The sequence below is a fragment of the Acinonyx jubatus genome, chromosome A3, assembly GCF_027475565.1.
Source record: "Acinonyx jubatus isolate Ajub_Pintada_27869175 chromosome A3, VMU_Ajub_asm_v1.0, whole genome shotgun sequence".
In the NCBI taxonomy this organism is placed as follows: domain Eukaryota; kingdom Metazoa; phylum Chordata; class Mammalia; order Carnivora; family Felidae; genus Acinonyx; species Acinonyx jubatus.
Window position 1 is genome coordinate 59,231,754 of NC_069388.1, and position 17,394 is coordinate 59,249,147.

Here is a 17,394-nt window from a genome sequence, read left to right on the forward strand (position 1 = left end):
GCCACTTTGTTTGCTTAGGAACCTTCATCCTCAGGTCACTTTGTCCAGTATGACAGCAATAATGTTTGTAGTTTTGGACCTACGTTGAAGGTTCTCGTTTTAGTTTCCATTCATAGCAGGTGAGGCTGAAAGTGTCTAGAGGTTTGGCTGTCACAGAAATCATGGTAGAATTCCTAACACTTGGAGTCCCACTAGGTCATACTGTAGGTCATACTGTAGACCTGTTTAAATAGGTCTGTAACTTCATTAGTTGATTCTGTGAATAGGAAATCCTAATATTACTCAGTAATAAAGATAGCATTCCTTTGAGAACTTACCTAGTTACACATATTTGAGAAGGTTCACCTATATATAGAACTCAGATTGAGAAGTAGTTTCTAGAAATACCTTTACTAGCAGTTGCGCTAAAAAATTCTTGAATCTTTGAGATGCTTCAATTATGTCACTTAAAAATTTTAAGAGAAATTATTTTAAACTAGTTTTTTGGGTGAATAATAGTTCTTTAACATTGCTGAATTGTTTTTAATGGTTTATGTGCAGAATTATAGAACTATACATATCTCCTTTTCTAGGAGTTGGACGTTCAATGGAATCCAAGTTGACATCTTTGGGAATTAAAACTTGTGGAGACTTGCAGTATATGACAATGGCAAAACTCCAAAAAGAATTTGGTCCCAAAACAGGTCAGATGCTTTATAGGTTCTGCCGTGGTTTGGATGATAGACCAGTTCGAACTGAAAAGGAAAGAAAATCTATTTCAGCTGAGATCAACTATGGAATAAGGTTTACCCAGGTACTGATCTCTTAACGAGTTTTATCCATTTACTCTTATCTCTTCACATAGTCCCCCTCTCCAACTAGTCCGTAGACTCTTGATGCTTGAAGTGAAGACTTTACACTCTTGCTGCTTCCATGGCTTGCAGAATATTTGTTTTTAACAGACACTTAGCAGGATATAAAGAGTATATATGTTTGGTTTTGAAAGTGAAAATACTTGAGAATTATTTGGTATGTAGGAAAATAACATGGGAGATCTGCTGTGTTTGTCTCTCCATAGCCAAAAGAAGCAGAAGCTTTTCTTCTGAATCTCTCAGAAGAAATTCAGCGACGACTTGAAGCTGCTGGCATGAAGGGTAAACGCCTGATGCTCAAAATCATGATACGAAAGCCTGGGGCCCCTGTAGAAACTGCAAAATTTGGAGGCCATGGAATTTGTGATAATATCACTAGGTAAGCTTATTTAAAAGAGTTTGGATAATTGATATTTTGGTGCAGGTTATTACAATTAATAGAAAATGAAGAAAACCAAGGAAGAGTATGAATAAAGATCTCTGAATTCAGAGGATATCTGGTACTCTGCAGCGCTGGGCCTCAGCCCAAGGCCATTGCAGCTGTGTCACTGCCCTCAGGTTTGGCTACTCACATGCACCTGTGTGCCTGACCTTCAGCAGGGTCTTCAGGCTGTTGACTTCTGTGCACGGACAGAAGGAAAGGGAAAGGCTAAGACCTGCCACTGTGGCAACAGTTGTGACAGGGTCTTGGAGGGGTGAGGGTCAGTACAGTGATTCAGAAAGTGATTTTAATGAGACATTTTCTTTGTGTAGGGAGGTGTAGTTTCTGTGTCTGAAATGATTATTGTAGTCTCTCCAAACTGGTAGAAAGCATTTAAAACCCCCTTTTATTAAATATGAGGGCCACTAATATAAAACTTCCTGTGAAGTTTGTGACAAATATGAAAATACCTAATTTTGTGTGCCATTTTGTTAACACATGGTACACCATATTTTATCTGTCAGATCAACCAAAGCTTTGAGACTTCTGACCCTGAAAGCCACACATAAGGAATTGTTAAAAAAAAAAAAAAAAAAAAAAGTTAAGGGTTAGTTCATGCCTGCCATAGAAATTATGTTTGCGTGTATAGTGATGTTGCCACAAGTCACAAGAGGACTGCCCTCCATTACAGGCAGATTCTAGCTTTATCATTCATGCATTTGTTCACCATGAAAACGGGTTATAAATTGTACTTTAAACAACACGTTTATAAAATACCTTTGTAGGTAGTTGGTAATCTTTATTATATTTACCTATTTTTTTAAATGTTTATTATTTTGAGAAAGAGAGCACAAGCGGGGCAGGGGCAGAGAGAAAGAGAAAGGGGGAATCCCAAGCAGGCCCTGCACTGTCAGCACAGAGCTTGACGTAGGACGGGAACTCAAACCGTGAGATCATGACCTGAGCCAAAACCAAGAGTTGGGTGCTTAACTAACTGAGCCACCAAGGCGCTCCTGTATTTAACCTATTTTAATAAACATTTTGATCTATCCGTATTTTAAATGCTGTATTAGTTAAATACAGTGTTAGTGGTCTTTTCTATAACAAGTTGGTTATGAGGCCCTAACTGTGGAATAGAGTGATCTTTTTACGCATGGTTTCTATGAGAAAATCAGATCTAGTTTATTAATACCTTTCTTGGGAATGCAACCTAGAACTTGCTTTGTACAAGGTACATGAAAAGGATCATCCAAAAACTAATTTTTCTTTAGAAAGAGAACTGGCAGTAGAGTGTCCTTTTGTCATGTATGCATTTTTAAATGTCTTAGCATTGTATATTTTGGTGCATCAGCAGTACCTGGGGGCTCACTCTGTCTAATTTTAGTAAGAAAATCAGCCTTCATTTAATCCTTTTTGGAGAATCCAGGTACTCCAAAAATATAACAGTAAGAAAAACTAGGATTAATTATACTGAACCCCCTGCCCCCCCAGTTGAAGGACAATATTCAGCCTTTTTTGTAAGCACATACCTCCTTGCTGTTGTTAGTATTTGTTCCATTTTTGTTCTGAACTTAAAAAGTTTTATTATGAAAATTTTAAACATATTTAAAAGTAGAAATAGTAGAACTATTATGAACCCATTACCTGATCTCAACAGTTGCTGTCAGCTCCTCTGATACCATCCTTCCTCCCCTTCTCCCAGTGATTTTGAAGTGAATTTCCTATACAGTCTTGTTTTTTCCATAGGTATCTCAGTGTTTGTCTCTAACAAGATGAGGACTCTTTATTTGGTGACCACAGGACAGTTCAAAACCTGTGTAGAGGCACCTAGGTGGGTGGCTCAGTCAGTTAAGCGTCCGACTTTGGCTCAGGTCACAATCTCATGGTTTGTCGTTTTGAGCCCCACATCGGGCTCTTTGCTAATAGCTCAGAGCCTGGAGGCTGATTCAGATTCTGTGTCTCCCTGTCTCTCTGCCCTTCCCCTGCTCGTCCTCTCTCTCTCTCTCCCTCCCTCCCTCCCTTCCACTCTCAAAAATAAACATTAAAAAAAAATTGGGGGGGGGGGCCCTGAGTGGCTCAGTCGGTTAAGCATCTGACTTCACCTCAGGTCATGATCTCACAGTTTGTGAGTTCAAGCTCAGAGCCTGAAGCCAGCTTCTGATTCTGTCTCCCTCTCTCTCTCTGCCCCTCCACTGCTCATGCTGTCTCTCTGTCTCTCTCAAAAATAAACATTTAAAAAAAAAATTAAAAAAAAATGTTTTAATGTTAAAAAAAAAAAACACCTGTGTATAAAATGTACATTTTGCTGTGCCCTTAAAATACTAACTTTGGATAAGATGATAATGAAAAAGAACACATGATGAATCAGAACAAGTGTAATTTTATAAATGTTACCAAAATGCAGATGGGTTATAAACCATTAACTTAAACTTAACATTTTGGTAGTGTTCTAACTGCCCGAGGAAGGCTTTAGGTGTGGGATTATGAAATATTATAACACTGACCTTGTATTTCCTCTAATTCAGGGGTTGATACACTCTTTCCTGTGGGCCATATCCATCCTTGGGCCTGTTTTTATGTGGTCTTTGTGAGCCAAGAATGATTCTTATATGAAAGTTTTTAAAGAGTGAAGACCATGTGAGAGGAACCACAAAGCACAGGCGATTCATTCTCTGGTTCTTTACAGAAACAGGCTGTGGGCGCCTGCTGTAGTCCCCACTGAAGTAATGTTGGGCTGAGTTAAGCAGTGGTAGTCCACAGTCCATGATTCTGTTACCTCTTGTAATGGGCCCTGATCAAAAGATACATGGCAATCATGTGCCTTGCAGACTCTGATAGGTTATAATACTGTAAGAGAAAGGATTCCATTTTAAATTGCATGTCAAAGAGCCATATGTAGGTTGAGATCTTTGGCTTGATTATCACGCGGAAAAATTTTCTTAACAGTTTTCCTTTGGGCAAAGACTTTTTTCCCCCTTGGAGTTCTTTTGTGTATATGTATTTTTAATTTGAATTTTATATACACACACAGTCCCTTGCACTACTTCTTTTTCATTGCCTATTGCTGTTTCCCCTGTATGCACATTTCCTTTGCCCCCAGGCAGTGTTAACATTATTATGATCATGTGCACACTATGTGGATGAGCATATAGTCCACTGTGATCTCATTCCCTTTTTTGTTGAACTTGTTTTTCCTGGAGTTCTGAGCATCTTGTTTTGTTTGTTGGCTTTTTTTTGTGAATTTGCCATTGAGTTTATCTCCAAAGTCCCTCCTAGTGTGTTTCAGTACACCAGAATCAACTGGTTTGATCTTTTTACTTGGGGCCCTCCAGCAAGCTAAATGCAATCAGGATTAGTTTAAGACCTACTATAAAGTGGGAGTCTTGGGGTATCCCTTCTCTGTGATCTGTTGATCCCTGGTCTCCTCATCCTAGTGTCTATTGAGAAAGAGTTCATGGGCATAAATTGTTTTTGAACCTGTCTGTGCTAATGCTCAGTAGTTTTGTTGACTTAAAAGTTGTAACTTCTAGTTAGAAATTATTTTCTCCTGATTTAAAGATTCCATTGTCCCCTTTTTTTCGTGATTACTTTGGAGAAGTCCAGTATTCTGATTGCCTGTTCTTTACAGATCTGTTCTTTCTGGAACTTTCAGGATTTTCTCTTTAACTCAGGTTCTGGAATTTTGTTTGGTCTTTATCTTTGTGCCAGGTACTTTGTCCATATTAATTTATTATTTCTACCAACATTTTAAACTTCTGAGTATTTTTTAAAAATTCTTTGGACATTTAAATATAGCATCTGTTATTTCACAGATGCAATATTATCTCTTATCTCTTAAATAGTCTTCTATTCCCTTTGTCACTTGTTTCTCCAGTTCCTTCTTTCTCTTTTGACTGCTTTTATATTGGAGGTTTTCTTCAACTATCTGTCTTATTTCATGCCCCACATGAAATCTTCCCATCTCCTGCCTACAGTGGGCGAGCACGTGTGAAGATGGCAGCCAGCATTCTGGTTCCTCCATAGGAAGAGCAGTCTAGGTGGGAAGGAAGAGTGTATACTGCTTTTGAGCAAGGTGCCTCCCTCTCTCCGTGGCCATGCATCATGTCCCCTGGCTCTCAGCATCGACACTGGCATGTACAAAATCCCAGAGGAGGGGCGATCTATGTGTCTGCTGCACGTGCACATTCTTGGTCCCTTCTCGCCCCCTTCACTGGTACCTGGCACCTCTAATCACTGAGTGTTTCTGAGGTTCTGTAGCATAAATTGGCTTATCTAAAGTTGGTGCCTTGCTTTAGGCATTTAGCAGGCATATTTGGTAACTTAATACGTACTGATACGCTTTTAGTGTTGTGAGTTACAGTTAACATTGGTCCTCTGTTCTTGTCTCCTCTCCTGTTCAGATTTTTTAGGAGTTTATGCCATTTAAAACTCATTTCAAAATAGTTAAGTGGTGTTCAGGAGAAATATAAATGTGTTTAAACCACCAGTCCACTAAAAACCTTGCTTTTAAGTTCTTCTGTATTTATTTGTGTTAAATAAATGTAATTAAGGTAACAAATCAATGTAAATATTTTCCTTAAAAAAACTGGTACCTTTCATGGGTGTACATAATGTCCTCATGGTACTGAGAAAATAAATACAATAAAAGTAGTTTTTAGCACCTAATAATGCAGTCTCCTTTCTTCTAGAATTCTTAAAGATCTAAGAATTCTTAAAGATCTATTCTGGTCCTGCTGGGTTTTAGACAGGGTGCCACCATGTTTCCTTTGTCATTGTTGTTCATGCATTTCTTTATTGATTTCTAGAGCCTCTAAGAAATTGTTAATGCACATTCACATGTTGAAATTTTGTAGTGGCTTTACTTCAGACATGATAAAAGTAGAATCAAGAACTAAAACACAGGGGATTCATCTTTTATACCTCAACATAGAGAATCTTGGAACCTAAGACTTCTCTTGGAATCTAAAACTTCATGTTTATATTCATGCTTTGGTTGCAACATAATGTTTGTATTTGTATATGCATTAACTAAAATACATCTTTTTAAAAAATGTTTTCCAGTTTATTTTTAGTTGGCCAGGTCTTCATTAGCCTGTAACTCAAAGTCCCAGTGTTCTATATGGTTTTTCTTTTACACCCTGGCTGTCAGTGTAATTAATTTGTTATACTGGCTTCCTTGAAGGGGGTGGGGGGGACTCTTGTGTTCATTTTTAAGGATTATCTTTACTACTTAATTACTTAAACTGTTTTTGTAACTTTCTTTACAGCTTTCCTATATCTCTTTAAACTGTTCCATACTCGTGAGGTACTAGTGAATATACATGGAATGTAGCTTTTGCTCCGTTAAAGTTAATTCTGTCATTTACAGGACTGTAACTCTTGACCAGGCAACAGATAGTGCAAAGATAATTGGAAAAGCTACACTAAACATGTTTCATACAATGAAACTAAATATATCGGATATGAGAGGCGTGAGTATATAACATTTTAAAATTCTGACTTTCTGTAATGTTTTTCTCACTTAAGGTTTGATCTGAGAATGGTCATGGCAGTGGGTAGTGGGTTTATGAGATTTTCAGCTTCTTTGATATGATACCAGAAACTGAAAAACTCTGGACTTTCTCCTCTGACCTGATTTTGTTATTTTTCAGAGAAGAGTCAAATTTGTTCTGAAAGCTCTTCGTTTTGTTTTCTGCCTACAATAATTTTGTATCTTGAATTTTTACAAGTGTCTTTCAATTAACCAAGGGCTTATTTTACATACATTATCCTGCTTTTGGTTCTCATTGGTAGATGGGACTGTGAAGAGTGTGGAACTGCAAATAATACTTATATCGTTAAGGTCCCTTTTAATCCAAAATTTATTCTGTGTCTGTTGATGCTCTAGAAGGGAGAATTTACCACCACAAACATGCCTTTGGGATGGATAGGTGAGAGGATATTAAAAAATGTAAAAACTTTAATTTTCTTAAGGATAAAACTTTGTAGGTTCTGTTGTGTGTGTGCTCATATGTGAGTGAAAGGCAGTTATTGGTGTGGTATCTGTGGAAGGATTAAAGAATTACTAAACCAGACGTGATCAAAACTCCCTGGTAGTGTGGGGCGGGGTGGGGGGTACAGTCTTCGAGAGCCCATGGTGTACCCAGAGCACTGCTCATCCCACTCCCCAAACCCACTTGTTTGAAAAGTTCTTCATTTAAAACAGAAAAATGGTAAGGAAGTGAGGTTGCAAGTAGACTGTTCCTATAGGATCTTTTGTTTTTAATCTTAAAAATTTAGTTGATTAGAACTTCAGTGGGATATAGTATTACACTTTTTTGGATTTTTCTGATTCTGAAGAGATTACAGTATATTTAGATAGAAATGGATACTCCAAGATTGAGGTGAATAACTGCTCACTAGCTAGTATAGATACAGTTTTTGTAATAAATCATGTAGAAGGCTCTTTGAATACTTTAATTTTTTATTATAGAAATAGATCTAGAAGATCTTTCTAAAAAGGAATAGCTGAGAATTTTGCTTAGTTGAATTCATATTCTTGCTTTAGTTTTCCTGGAAACACATTTTCAACTCTGGTTCTAGGTTGGGATTCACGTGAATCAGTTGGTTCCGACCAACCCAGACCCTTCTTCATGCCCCACTCGTCCATCAGTTCTTCCTGGCGGGTCACACTCTGTCCTGGATCTCTTCCAGGTTCAGAAAGCGAAGAAATCCACAGAAGAGGAGCACAAAGAAGGTCAGTGGGCATCAGTGTGGTTCTTATTAATACAACAGTTGTCTGGCATGGCTCTGTGACTTTTTAAGAAACAAACGGACATTCTGGATTATGATGAATCGATAGGTTTGTTTTACTTAAAATGGCTTAAAGTAATCCATGCCATCCTGTCCCCGATACGAAGAAGCTACTGTATGTATTTTTTATACTTTCAGTATTTCTGGCTGCTATGGATCTGGAAATATCATCTGCCTCTAGAAATTGCACTTTCTTGCCATCTTTTTCAACACATCTGACATCAAGTGTCAATCCTGTTACTAGCAAAGCTGAGTCTTCAGGGAAATGGAATGGTCTACATTCTCCCATCAGTTTAAAATCAAGACTTAACCTGAGTATTGAGGTTCCATCACCTTCCCAGGTATATTTTTATAGTTCTGAGTGTGATTTAAGTGCAACAGCAGTTTTAAAGTAGGGATGACATTTTTAGGTAACAGCATAGCCGAGAAGGGGAGAGGGTACTTGTCAGGGTAGATCACAGGCAGCTCATGGTGTTACAGAACTCCATATGGGAAATAATCAGGTTAGGGGAAAGGTGGTGCTTTTGCAAAGATCAGCGACTCTTGCAAGTTGTAGAACATGGATGAAAGCTAGTTCTGCAACTGCCCGTCAGTAGCCACTCTACCTCTTTGTAGCAGCAATAATCACAGAGACTCCACTCTATTCAGCAGTATCGCTTTGTGATCATCAGTAGGGGCCCATGTCCAAGGTTTTTCTTGCAGCATTTGCAGACCATCCTTTCTGTAGAGTGAATGATTTTCCTAACGTAAGCGAGTAATTCCATTGGTATGGGCTGTAAACGTGGAATACTTTTGGAATTTTTGCTCCTTGTAAGGTTAAGATAGCACTTCAATATATATTGGGAAAGTCCATTTCTATGCTTCACTGAATAGTAGGAGGCTGAAGGAAACAGACATGCCAGCTGTGAGGCTGGGAAAGGGACAGCTCTGATCAGCTGGCATTGGGTCCCGGTTGCTGTTGAGTTATCCAAAAATAGTTGATCCTGGCAAAGTAGAAGATTGGCCTACCCAATTTATAGGATTCCATCTCTAAATGGAAGTGCACCGATGGGCAGAGGATTCTGGTATGTAGGCCAAAGAAAAGTTAGTTTCTACAATCCCTTTTTTCTAACTTGCTGTTGTCAGAACTAGAAGTTTTTGTATTTGGGGGCAGATAGTCTCCTGTCTGAAAGGTAAACTTCTGACCCAGGACTCCATTGTCCCATTCATTCCAAAAATGTGACGTACCCCATAGGCACTGTCCCTGCCCTTCGGAGGGGTCTGAGATCCAAGTTTGACAAAGGCTCTGTCTGCCCCTGTAGCAGTACAGATACAATGAGTATATTTGGACTTGCCTCATCCAGTGGTACTGCCCGTAGTTGTATGCTGGTCTCTCCAGACTCCACATTACTACTGAGGCCCCAATGGCAAAAAGCCAAAGACATTCCAAAAATGTGCTGCTTTGAGGGGTTACCTTTCCTATCCTGCTTCTCTGCACCTCCTGTTGTCTGAGATGTTCAAATTGAAATTAAAGTGCTACATTTACACTCCTGCCACTTCCTCTCTGAACACGCTTTAACTTCAGACTCATGTGGTATTTTATAGCTTGATCAGTCTGTTTTAGAAGCACTTCCACCTGATATCCGGGAACAAGTTGAGCAAGTTTGTGCTGTTCAGCAAGGAGAGCTGCATGGTGACAAAAAGAAAGAGCCAGTAAATGGCTGTAATACAGGAATTTTGCCACAACCAGTTGGGACAGTTTTGTTACAAATACCAGAACCTCAAGAATCTAACAGTGATGCAGGAATCAATGTCATAGCCCTGCCAGCATTTTCACAGGTGAGTTAAATTAGGGACCTTTCACCCTACATATGCTCCGGGCAGATCTCATTTCTTTTCCTTTGGACCATAAACTCATGGTAGCTCTTGGGCCCCATATCCATTGGGGCCCAAGGCACTGGCTCATTTCTACATCATCTAAAGGACATGGACTCCCAGAGAAGGAGGACATGGTATGTAGGTGCTTAAAATTTCCACCCAGAAGTAAGAAACACATTCAGTTCTTATTTTCTTGGCCGGGGAAGACCACTGGGCCACATTTTAAATAACTAGGTGGAGGCAGGGCACCTGGGTGGTTCTGTCAGTTGAGGGTCCAACTTCAGCTCAGGTCATGATCTCACAGTTCATGAGTTTAAGCCCTGTGTTGGGCTCTCTGCCGTCAGCTCCAGACCCCGCTTCAGATCCTCTGTTATCCTCTCTCTCTGCCCCTCCTCCACTCACACTCTATCAAAAATAAACATTAAAAAATAAATAGCTAGGTGGAGATGTATAATCATAGACTAGAGACAATAACACAATCTAAGTTTGGTGTTTTTTAAAAAAAAGTACTACACGTAAACCTGTTTTCTTGGGTTTGCTTCTCTTTTTTTGGTGGGGGCGGGGGGAAGCATCTTTTTTAAAGTTCTTTTGAGAGAGTGAGTTCGTGCAACCAAGGGAGGAGCACAGAGAAGGGGGCAAATCCCAACCAGACTCCATGCTGTCAGCGCTGAGCCTGATCTCACAACCTGTGAGCCGAAATCAAGAGTCAGAGGCTCAACTGACTGAGTCACTCTGGTGCCCCACTTCTCATTTCTTAGTGGTGTTTCTTGCCCTGGTGGTTCTGCAGTGGGTGTTTTTTTTTAAGTCCGTTATTACTCAGAATTTTCTTATTCTCACCCTAAAACCTTGTGAGGATTTAATGAGCTTTAATATTGAGGCCCTAGTAAGAATTTGTACACATCAGAAAAGCATGATTTGAAAACAAAGTCTGTTTTGTGAAAAAATAGAGTCAACTCAAGTTTGACTCTGAACCTTCTCGTTTCCACTAGGTGGACCCTGAGGTGTTTGCTGCCCTTCCTGCTGAGCTTCAGAAGGAGCTGAAGGCAGCATATGATCAAAGACAAAGGCAGGGAGAGAATGCCGTTCACCAGCAGTCAGCTGCTGCATCTGGTAAGCATAAGCGTGGGAAGGGACATGTAACACAACTGATGAGGGAAATGAGGTCATTGGTAGGGTATGATTATTGTAGCAGATTAATGGCCAACATCCAAGCTGCTAATCATGTTAAGAGCTCTTTGTATTGGAGAAGAAGTATATGATGCAGGTAAGTGTTGCCCTAGACCTAGCTGGAGTTGTGTAACTTGACTTCCATACCTTTACTTTAAAAGTAGTCTGGGGGCACCTGGATGGCTCAGTCCTTTGAGCATCCGACTCTTGATTTCAACTCAGGTTATAATGTCAGGGTTGTGGGATTGAGCCCTGTGTGTAAGGCTTTGTGCTGAGCATGAAACCTGCTTAAGAGTCTCTCTCCCTGTACTCACACTCTCAAATAAATAAAATGAATGAATGAATGAATGAATTTAAATGTTTGAGTTACCACCAGAAGTCTTTTGACTACATGTCAAGACTGACAGATCAGAGTATAGGTTTAAAACTGAATGAAAGGGGCGCCTGGGTGGCTCAGTCAGTTAAGCATCCGACTTCAGCTCAGGTCATGATCTTGCAGTTTATGAGTTCGAGCCCCGCATCGGGCTCTGTGCTGACAGCTCAGAGCCTGGAGCCTGCTTCAGATTCTGTGTCCTCCCCTCTCTGCCCCTCCAATGCTCATGCTTGGTCTGTCTCTCAATAATAAATACATGTTAAAAAATAAGAAAATCTGAAAGAAAGGTTCTGAACATGTATTCCAACAATGCCTGAACTGTTGAATTTTCATTTAATCTTTACAGCTCCCCCCCCCCTTTATAGATAAGCAATGCCCAAAAGATAAGATTTTTAGTGCCCCCAAAGAAAGTGGGCACAGATAGTGGGTGTCCTACAGCCTGCGCTTTCATCCAGTTACTGCCTCCAATACTGTCTTGGTAAGAGGCCTGTGTTGGTGTGTGTGTGCGTGCACATGCAGCGTCTGTATTTAAAAGAAAGATTGCATGGTACTATCCAGACATATGTTGTTGAAGATACCACGTTCATACTTTTTTAGTGCCAAAGAATCCGTTACATCAACTAAAACCAGCAGCAATGAAAGAAAAGAAACGGAACAAGAAAAAAAATCCCGTCAGTTCCCCCAAAAAAATTCAGAGCCCTTTGAAAAACAAGTTGCTTAATAGCCCTGTGAAAACTCTTCCAGGGGCTTGTGGGAGTCCCCAGAAGTTAATCGATGGGTTTCTGAAACATGAAGGTCTTGCTTCTGAGAAACCTCTGGTAATATTTTTAATACTTTTTAAGCTTTGACCTTTTATCAGATCTTAATGTACTTGATGTTATGTAAATATAGCACTTTTTGTCATTTGTTTTCTTAACAGGGAGAACTCTCTGCTTCCACTTCAGGTGTGCCAGGCCCTTCTGGTTTGCAGCCTGAGCTGTCTGGCCACGTGAGACCCCCAGCACCCAACCTAGCGGGAGCTGTTGAATTCAGTGACGTGAAGACCTTGCTCAAAGAGTGGATAACTACTATTTCAGGTGGGCTTGGCTGGTGTGACAGCCACAGACTGAGGGGTAATGGTTCTAAAATTTTGGAACTTGAACCAGACTCAGCTATATAAATGCAACTCTTTTCTGAATCTGGTAAGCCGAAACCAGCCACCCTGTAACCTTTGAAATTCTCTATACTATAGACCACTGGTTGGATGGCTAGAAGTTGGGGGTAGTTGTAGAGACGCAGTTCTCCTTCATGCAAGCAGGCTGGTCCTTACTGAGGATTTTCCTCTCTAGATCCAATGGAGGAAGACATTCTGCAAGTTGTGAAATACTGTACTGACCTAATAGAGGAAAAAGATTTGGAAAAACTGGATCTAGTAATAAAGTACATGAAAAGGTAATTACTCAATACTTTTATCTAAAGGACAAAATGGGGCATCTCACACAGCTACTTTTAAGGTGAGGCACAGAGCAAGTTTGACATGTGGGGGCAATCAGTTAACTAGAGTTAGTGAAAAGGGGGTAACCTTTGTTTTGAATCCCAAGCAACTGCCAGAAGATCAAAGATTGTTCCCCTTGAGGTTTATATAGTTTCAAACCATACTAAGTACTTTGAAGTGTTCTGACGTTTGGGCCAAAATTGATTCTTACCTAAAAATGTTTACGACCCTAAGGAGATGTTAAACTGATTCTTGGAGGAGTCTTTTTACTTAAAGTTTTTTCTTAACCCACCTTTAGGTTGATGCAGCAGTCGGTGGAATCGGTTTGGAATATGGCATTTGACTTTATTCTTGACAATGTTCAGGTGGTTTTACAACAGACTTATGGAAGCACATTAAAAGTTACATAAATATTACCAGGGAGCCTGGTGCTCTCCACTAGCTGTGCCATAAGTGCTTGTGAGGTATTTGCAAAGTGCATGATAGTAATGCTCTGAGTTTTTATAATTTTAAATTTCTTTTTAAGCAAGTGTTTTGTACATTTCTTTTCAATAAGTGCCAAATTTGTCAGTATTGCATGTAAATAATTGTGTTCTTTTACTGTAGCATAGATTCTATTTACAAAATGTTTGTTTATAAAGTTTTATGGATTTTTACAGTGAAGTGTTTACAGTTGTTTAATAAAGAACTGTATGTATATTTTGTACAGGCTCCTTTTTGTGAATCCTTTAGGAAGCAAATCCTGAACTGTTTATTGTGTTTAAAGGCTGAGAAACCTACAAGCTGGACTGTTAGAGGCTCCATGCTAAGCTCTGAAATTCCCGAGAGGTCCCAGAATGGGATTCTACTTGTTCCGGGTAAAGCTTCTAAATAATTTTATCACTTTTGTCCCCAAGCATGAACACAGGAGCATGTTATGAAAACCTTCTTTACTTCTTCCAAGTGGAGGGATTTACATACTTTAAATTAGAACACACACATAATTATTAAATTTTTCTTGGGAAAATTATGTCCCACAGATGGCTTAGCGGTGGTGTCTCCACCTCTACCGTCCCTAGAGAAACTTCAGTAGTACTGAAGAATGGTACAGATCTTCAAATGTATATAAAGTATTTTTCTATGCTATGTTAGTTATGCTGTAATACTTCAAAAATATAGTTCATAAATCTATGCCAGTGAACACTTGGGAACATTTTCTTTAAAACACACCCCACATTGACTTCAGCACTGTGCGCTCTCTCTCTCTCTCAAGAGTTACTAGAGATCTGTTAGAAGAATTAATTTCACACTAACAGATTTCTTATAATGGAGGAAGGAATAGATCTTCATGTGGACTTCCCACATGCTAAAATCCAGTAACTGATATGAACAAGTCAGTTCCCTACTTGATTGCCCCATCAGGAAATGTATGCATGGTAGAATTTTTATATCCATCTTGGTTTATATCCATCTTGGTTCTAGTGTGTCCTAGAAAATCCTAATGTTAGTGTGTGCTGGTACACAAGGTAGTACACTGAGGCTGATGACTCACTCATGGAGAGAAGCTACGCTAGCATGGAAGCCTAAGGGATGTCTGTTTTCTTTATTGGTAGTTCAGAATTGTGCTGATTACAGTAGACTCTCAGGACTATACAAGCAGTAAATAGCAGCCAGCTAGGCTTTACACCATGGTTTCACACAAAGCAGATAAAGAAATAGCAGAGTGCCTAAATTTCTATTTTAAAAAATTCCTAAGGGCATATGGCAGAAGAATGCTGGGGGAAAAAAAAAATCACTGTGGGAAGGATATGCATAAATAAAGTATTTCTTACATCAAAAGAGTCCCAAGAATCACAAAATCTGCAGAAGCCTGGTTAATCAAATACTGCAGTACTGATTTAATCAGTATAAAATTGAAAGAGCTTTAGATCTGTAATAAAAATCCAAATTTGGGTTAGGGCAAACTTTAAAACAGCAGCCAGTAGAGAAGGATTGGGAAAGGAGTGGGCAGGTGAACAGGCACGTTGGAACTGTGGGGACATGTAATCGACCACTGTCAAACCAGTGTAAGTTTCTTGGTTTCTCATGGAAAACATTTTATACACCTATTTTTTTCCTTCCATACTTAAGTTCATCAGTGTCCAGATACATCCGTTCCATTTTTTTGTCTTGTTTTTTCTTGGTGGTATTATGACATAATATTTCATTTATTCCAATTCCTGCCCCATGTGGAAAAATTAGATGATTTCAAATACTTTCTTCAGCTCCACAATAAGCTGCCAATCACTCTTCTGCATCTCATCTCTGAACCAGTCTTTGAGGGCATCGATGGACTGCCGGCTGATCTGCAAGCCCGAGGCACAAACAGGGTCAACAACAGTGCAACCACCACATGCCAAAAAAAGCACGTGGCCCAAGGCTGACACCAGCTACTGCTCATTAAAAAGAAACCTCGGCCAAAATAACGAATGCCGTACCTGTCTGCCTTTCAGAGTAGTAAATCTCTGCAAGTCCTAGCAGGCACTCTAACTCTGTTAGGAGGCCCCTTCCTCAACACAGAGAAGGCCGCGTTATAGGTCATGCCCTGAAGAAGAATCCAGTCCTGCTGGACTGTAAAAGTTCAAACACCCAGCCCTGAGAGCTACTGTGCAAAGGTAACCAGAAAAGAGTTGACCCCCAATTTCTCTAAAATGGGCCACTTCTATGAAGACACTTACCTTACTGACAAGAATGTCTGTAGCTTCAAAATGTCTTCCATACATTTTGGGAGATTCACCAGGGATAGGTTCTATTTTGACACAGACTTCTTGCCCTTTTTTTGCAACATCCACTTGTTTATGGTTTATTTCAATACTCGTTACTATTCCAATGTCAACAAACTGTAAAATAAGAACTGCAATATAAGCAGAGGAATCATGCCAGTCACAGGCACTGCAACCTGGACAGCTAAAATAAAAACTGGAGCAAAAGAGCTAGTTTAAAAGCCTTGGCTCTGTGACCCTTCTTCATCCCTCATCACAGTGTGTTTCACTGGTAAAGCAGGGATGACCCCACCACACCCCCTGTGCCCTTCACAAGATGACTGTAAGGACAAAGGGAGATCATTCATATGCTTTAAACAACTTTAAAAGTACCCTATCAATTCAATGTGGTTTATTCTCTCTGCTCTACCCTTTCTCATTACAAGTGCCATAATAAGAACTGGCAGGCCTAAAACTTGAATCAGGAATGAGTTTGGAGTGGTCGGTATGGTGAGCACAGGGATTATGTCAGAGCAGCAGCCAGGGATACATCTTGTGGGGCCAAGTGGGCCGAGGTTAGAGCCTTGGAATTTCATTCTGAGGATGAGAGCTGTGAGCAACCTGATCTCAGTTACAGTACAGGAGAAAACCACTCTGCTGCCTGCTTATGAAGGGACAGAGGAGACAGAGAATGTGTGACCAAAGCCACAGAAGAGATAATCACTGCAAATTAATGTCCTTCCTCAGTCCACTGAACTGGTATAAAAGCAACAACTCCTAGAAGCAACAAGTCCTAGCGCTCAGATGACTTCTAAGTGCCATCTCCCACTAAAGGAACCAGGTCTGGGGCAGGGAAAGTACTAGATGAGCCTAGAGCATCTCACTGCACCAGAAAGGAAGAAGATGCTCCAAGAGTTATGTGTCCAGAGCAGTCTGCAGTAGCTAGTTTGAATGGGCTCCCACTGACCAGAATGGACAAATGGGTGTGTGTGTGTGGGGGGGGGGGGGGATCTCAAAAATATTGGTAATGGATTAGAACATCAGATTTTTTAAAAAGCTAACCGAGTGTGTATGACATACTTAATGAAAAGCTCAGGGGAGAGACCGGTTCTTTACAGAAGTGTTAGTGGGGGGAATCACAGTTTTATAAACTTAGGCAAGGATTACCAATTATTAAATCTACAGGAATAAAGGTTGTTGAAACAGGATATTCACAAGTACTCAAAGTGCCCCCAGAGATTACTTAATAATCCAAAGGCAGAAAGACGTGGTTCTAATGGCTATCCTCAGCCAACAGCACCCTACTCCGAAAACGAAGGTGCTGCCACAGTAAGGAAGCCTGTGTGGTGAGGCTCGAGGCACACGGGAGCATCTTTGCATGCAGTATCTGTTCTAATTGTAACTTCCCTCTAATGAGGAGGAAACTGACAGATCCAAGTTGAGAAATGATCTGCAAAAGAACAGGGCTCTCCCCAAAGGATGGGGGGCTGTTCCTATTGAGACTAAAACCCATAATAACCAAATGCAGTGCACCTTGAAGGAATCCTGGACCAGGTCAGCAGATGGCATTATTAAAGACACTTGGGACAGAGCACCTGGGCGGCTCAGTCAAGTGTGTGATTCTTGATTTGGGCTCAGGCCATGATCTCATGGTTCATGAGATTGAGCCCTGCGTTGAGCTCTGTGCTGATGGAAGGAGGCTGCTTGGGATTCTCTCTCCCTGCCTCATGCGTGCATGC

At 40.3% G+C, this 17,394-nt stretch overlaps 2 protein-coding genes across 12 annotated transcripts in view; one reads left to right on the forward strand and one right to left on the reverse strand.

Annotated features, from left to right (window-relative positions):
* The window catches only part of REV1 (REV1 DNA directed polymerase), a 90,959-nt gene extending 77,320 nt beyond the window's left edge, over window positions 1–13,639 (forward strand). For 10 of the 11 annotated variants that reach the window (XM_027072651.2, XM_027072652.2, XM_053200467.1 and 7 more), the window contains 11 exons: window positions 573–793; window positions 1,058–1,230; window positions 6,641–6,743; window positions 7,855–8,008; window positions 8,203–8,405; window positions 9,649–9,882; window positions 10,911–11,031; window positions 12,059–12,279; window positions 12,381–12,537; window positions 12,790–12,892; window positions 13,234–13,639. In XM_027072651.2, coding sequence (XP_026928452.2) covers window positions 573–793; window positions 1,058–1,230; window positions 6,641–6,743; window positions 7,855–8,008; window positions 8,203–8,405; window positions 9,649–9,882; window positions 10,911–11,031; window positions 12,059–12,279; window positions 12,381–12,537; window positions 12,790–12,892; window positions 13,234–13,345 — 1,802 coding nt within the window. In that variant the 3' untranslated portion in view covers window positions 13,346–13,639. Of the gene's footprint in view, window positions 1–572; window positions 794–1,057; window positions 1,231–6,640; window positions 6,744–7,854; window positions 8,009–8,202; window positions 8,406–9,648; window positions 9,883–10,910; window positions 11,032–12,058; window positions 12,280–12,380; window positions 12,538–12,789; window positions 12,893–13,233 lie in introns of those variants that run through there. The other variant, XR_008289266.1, reaches the window with a different exon arrangement.
* A 206-nt stretch (window positions 13,640–13,845) lies between these two features.
* The window catches only part of EIF5B (eukaryotic translation initiation factor 5B), a 92,685-nt gene continuing 89,136 nt past the window's right edge, over window positions 13,846–17,394 (reverse strand). The window contains 2 exon segments of the mRNA XM_015065142.3: window positions 13,846–15,259; window positions 15,632–15,793. Of these exon segments, the coding sequence (XP_014920628.2) occupies window positions 15,152–15,259; window positions 15,632–15,793 (270 nt within the window). The 3' untranslated portion in view covers window positions 13,846–15,151.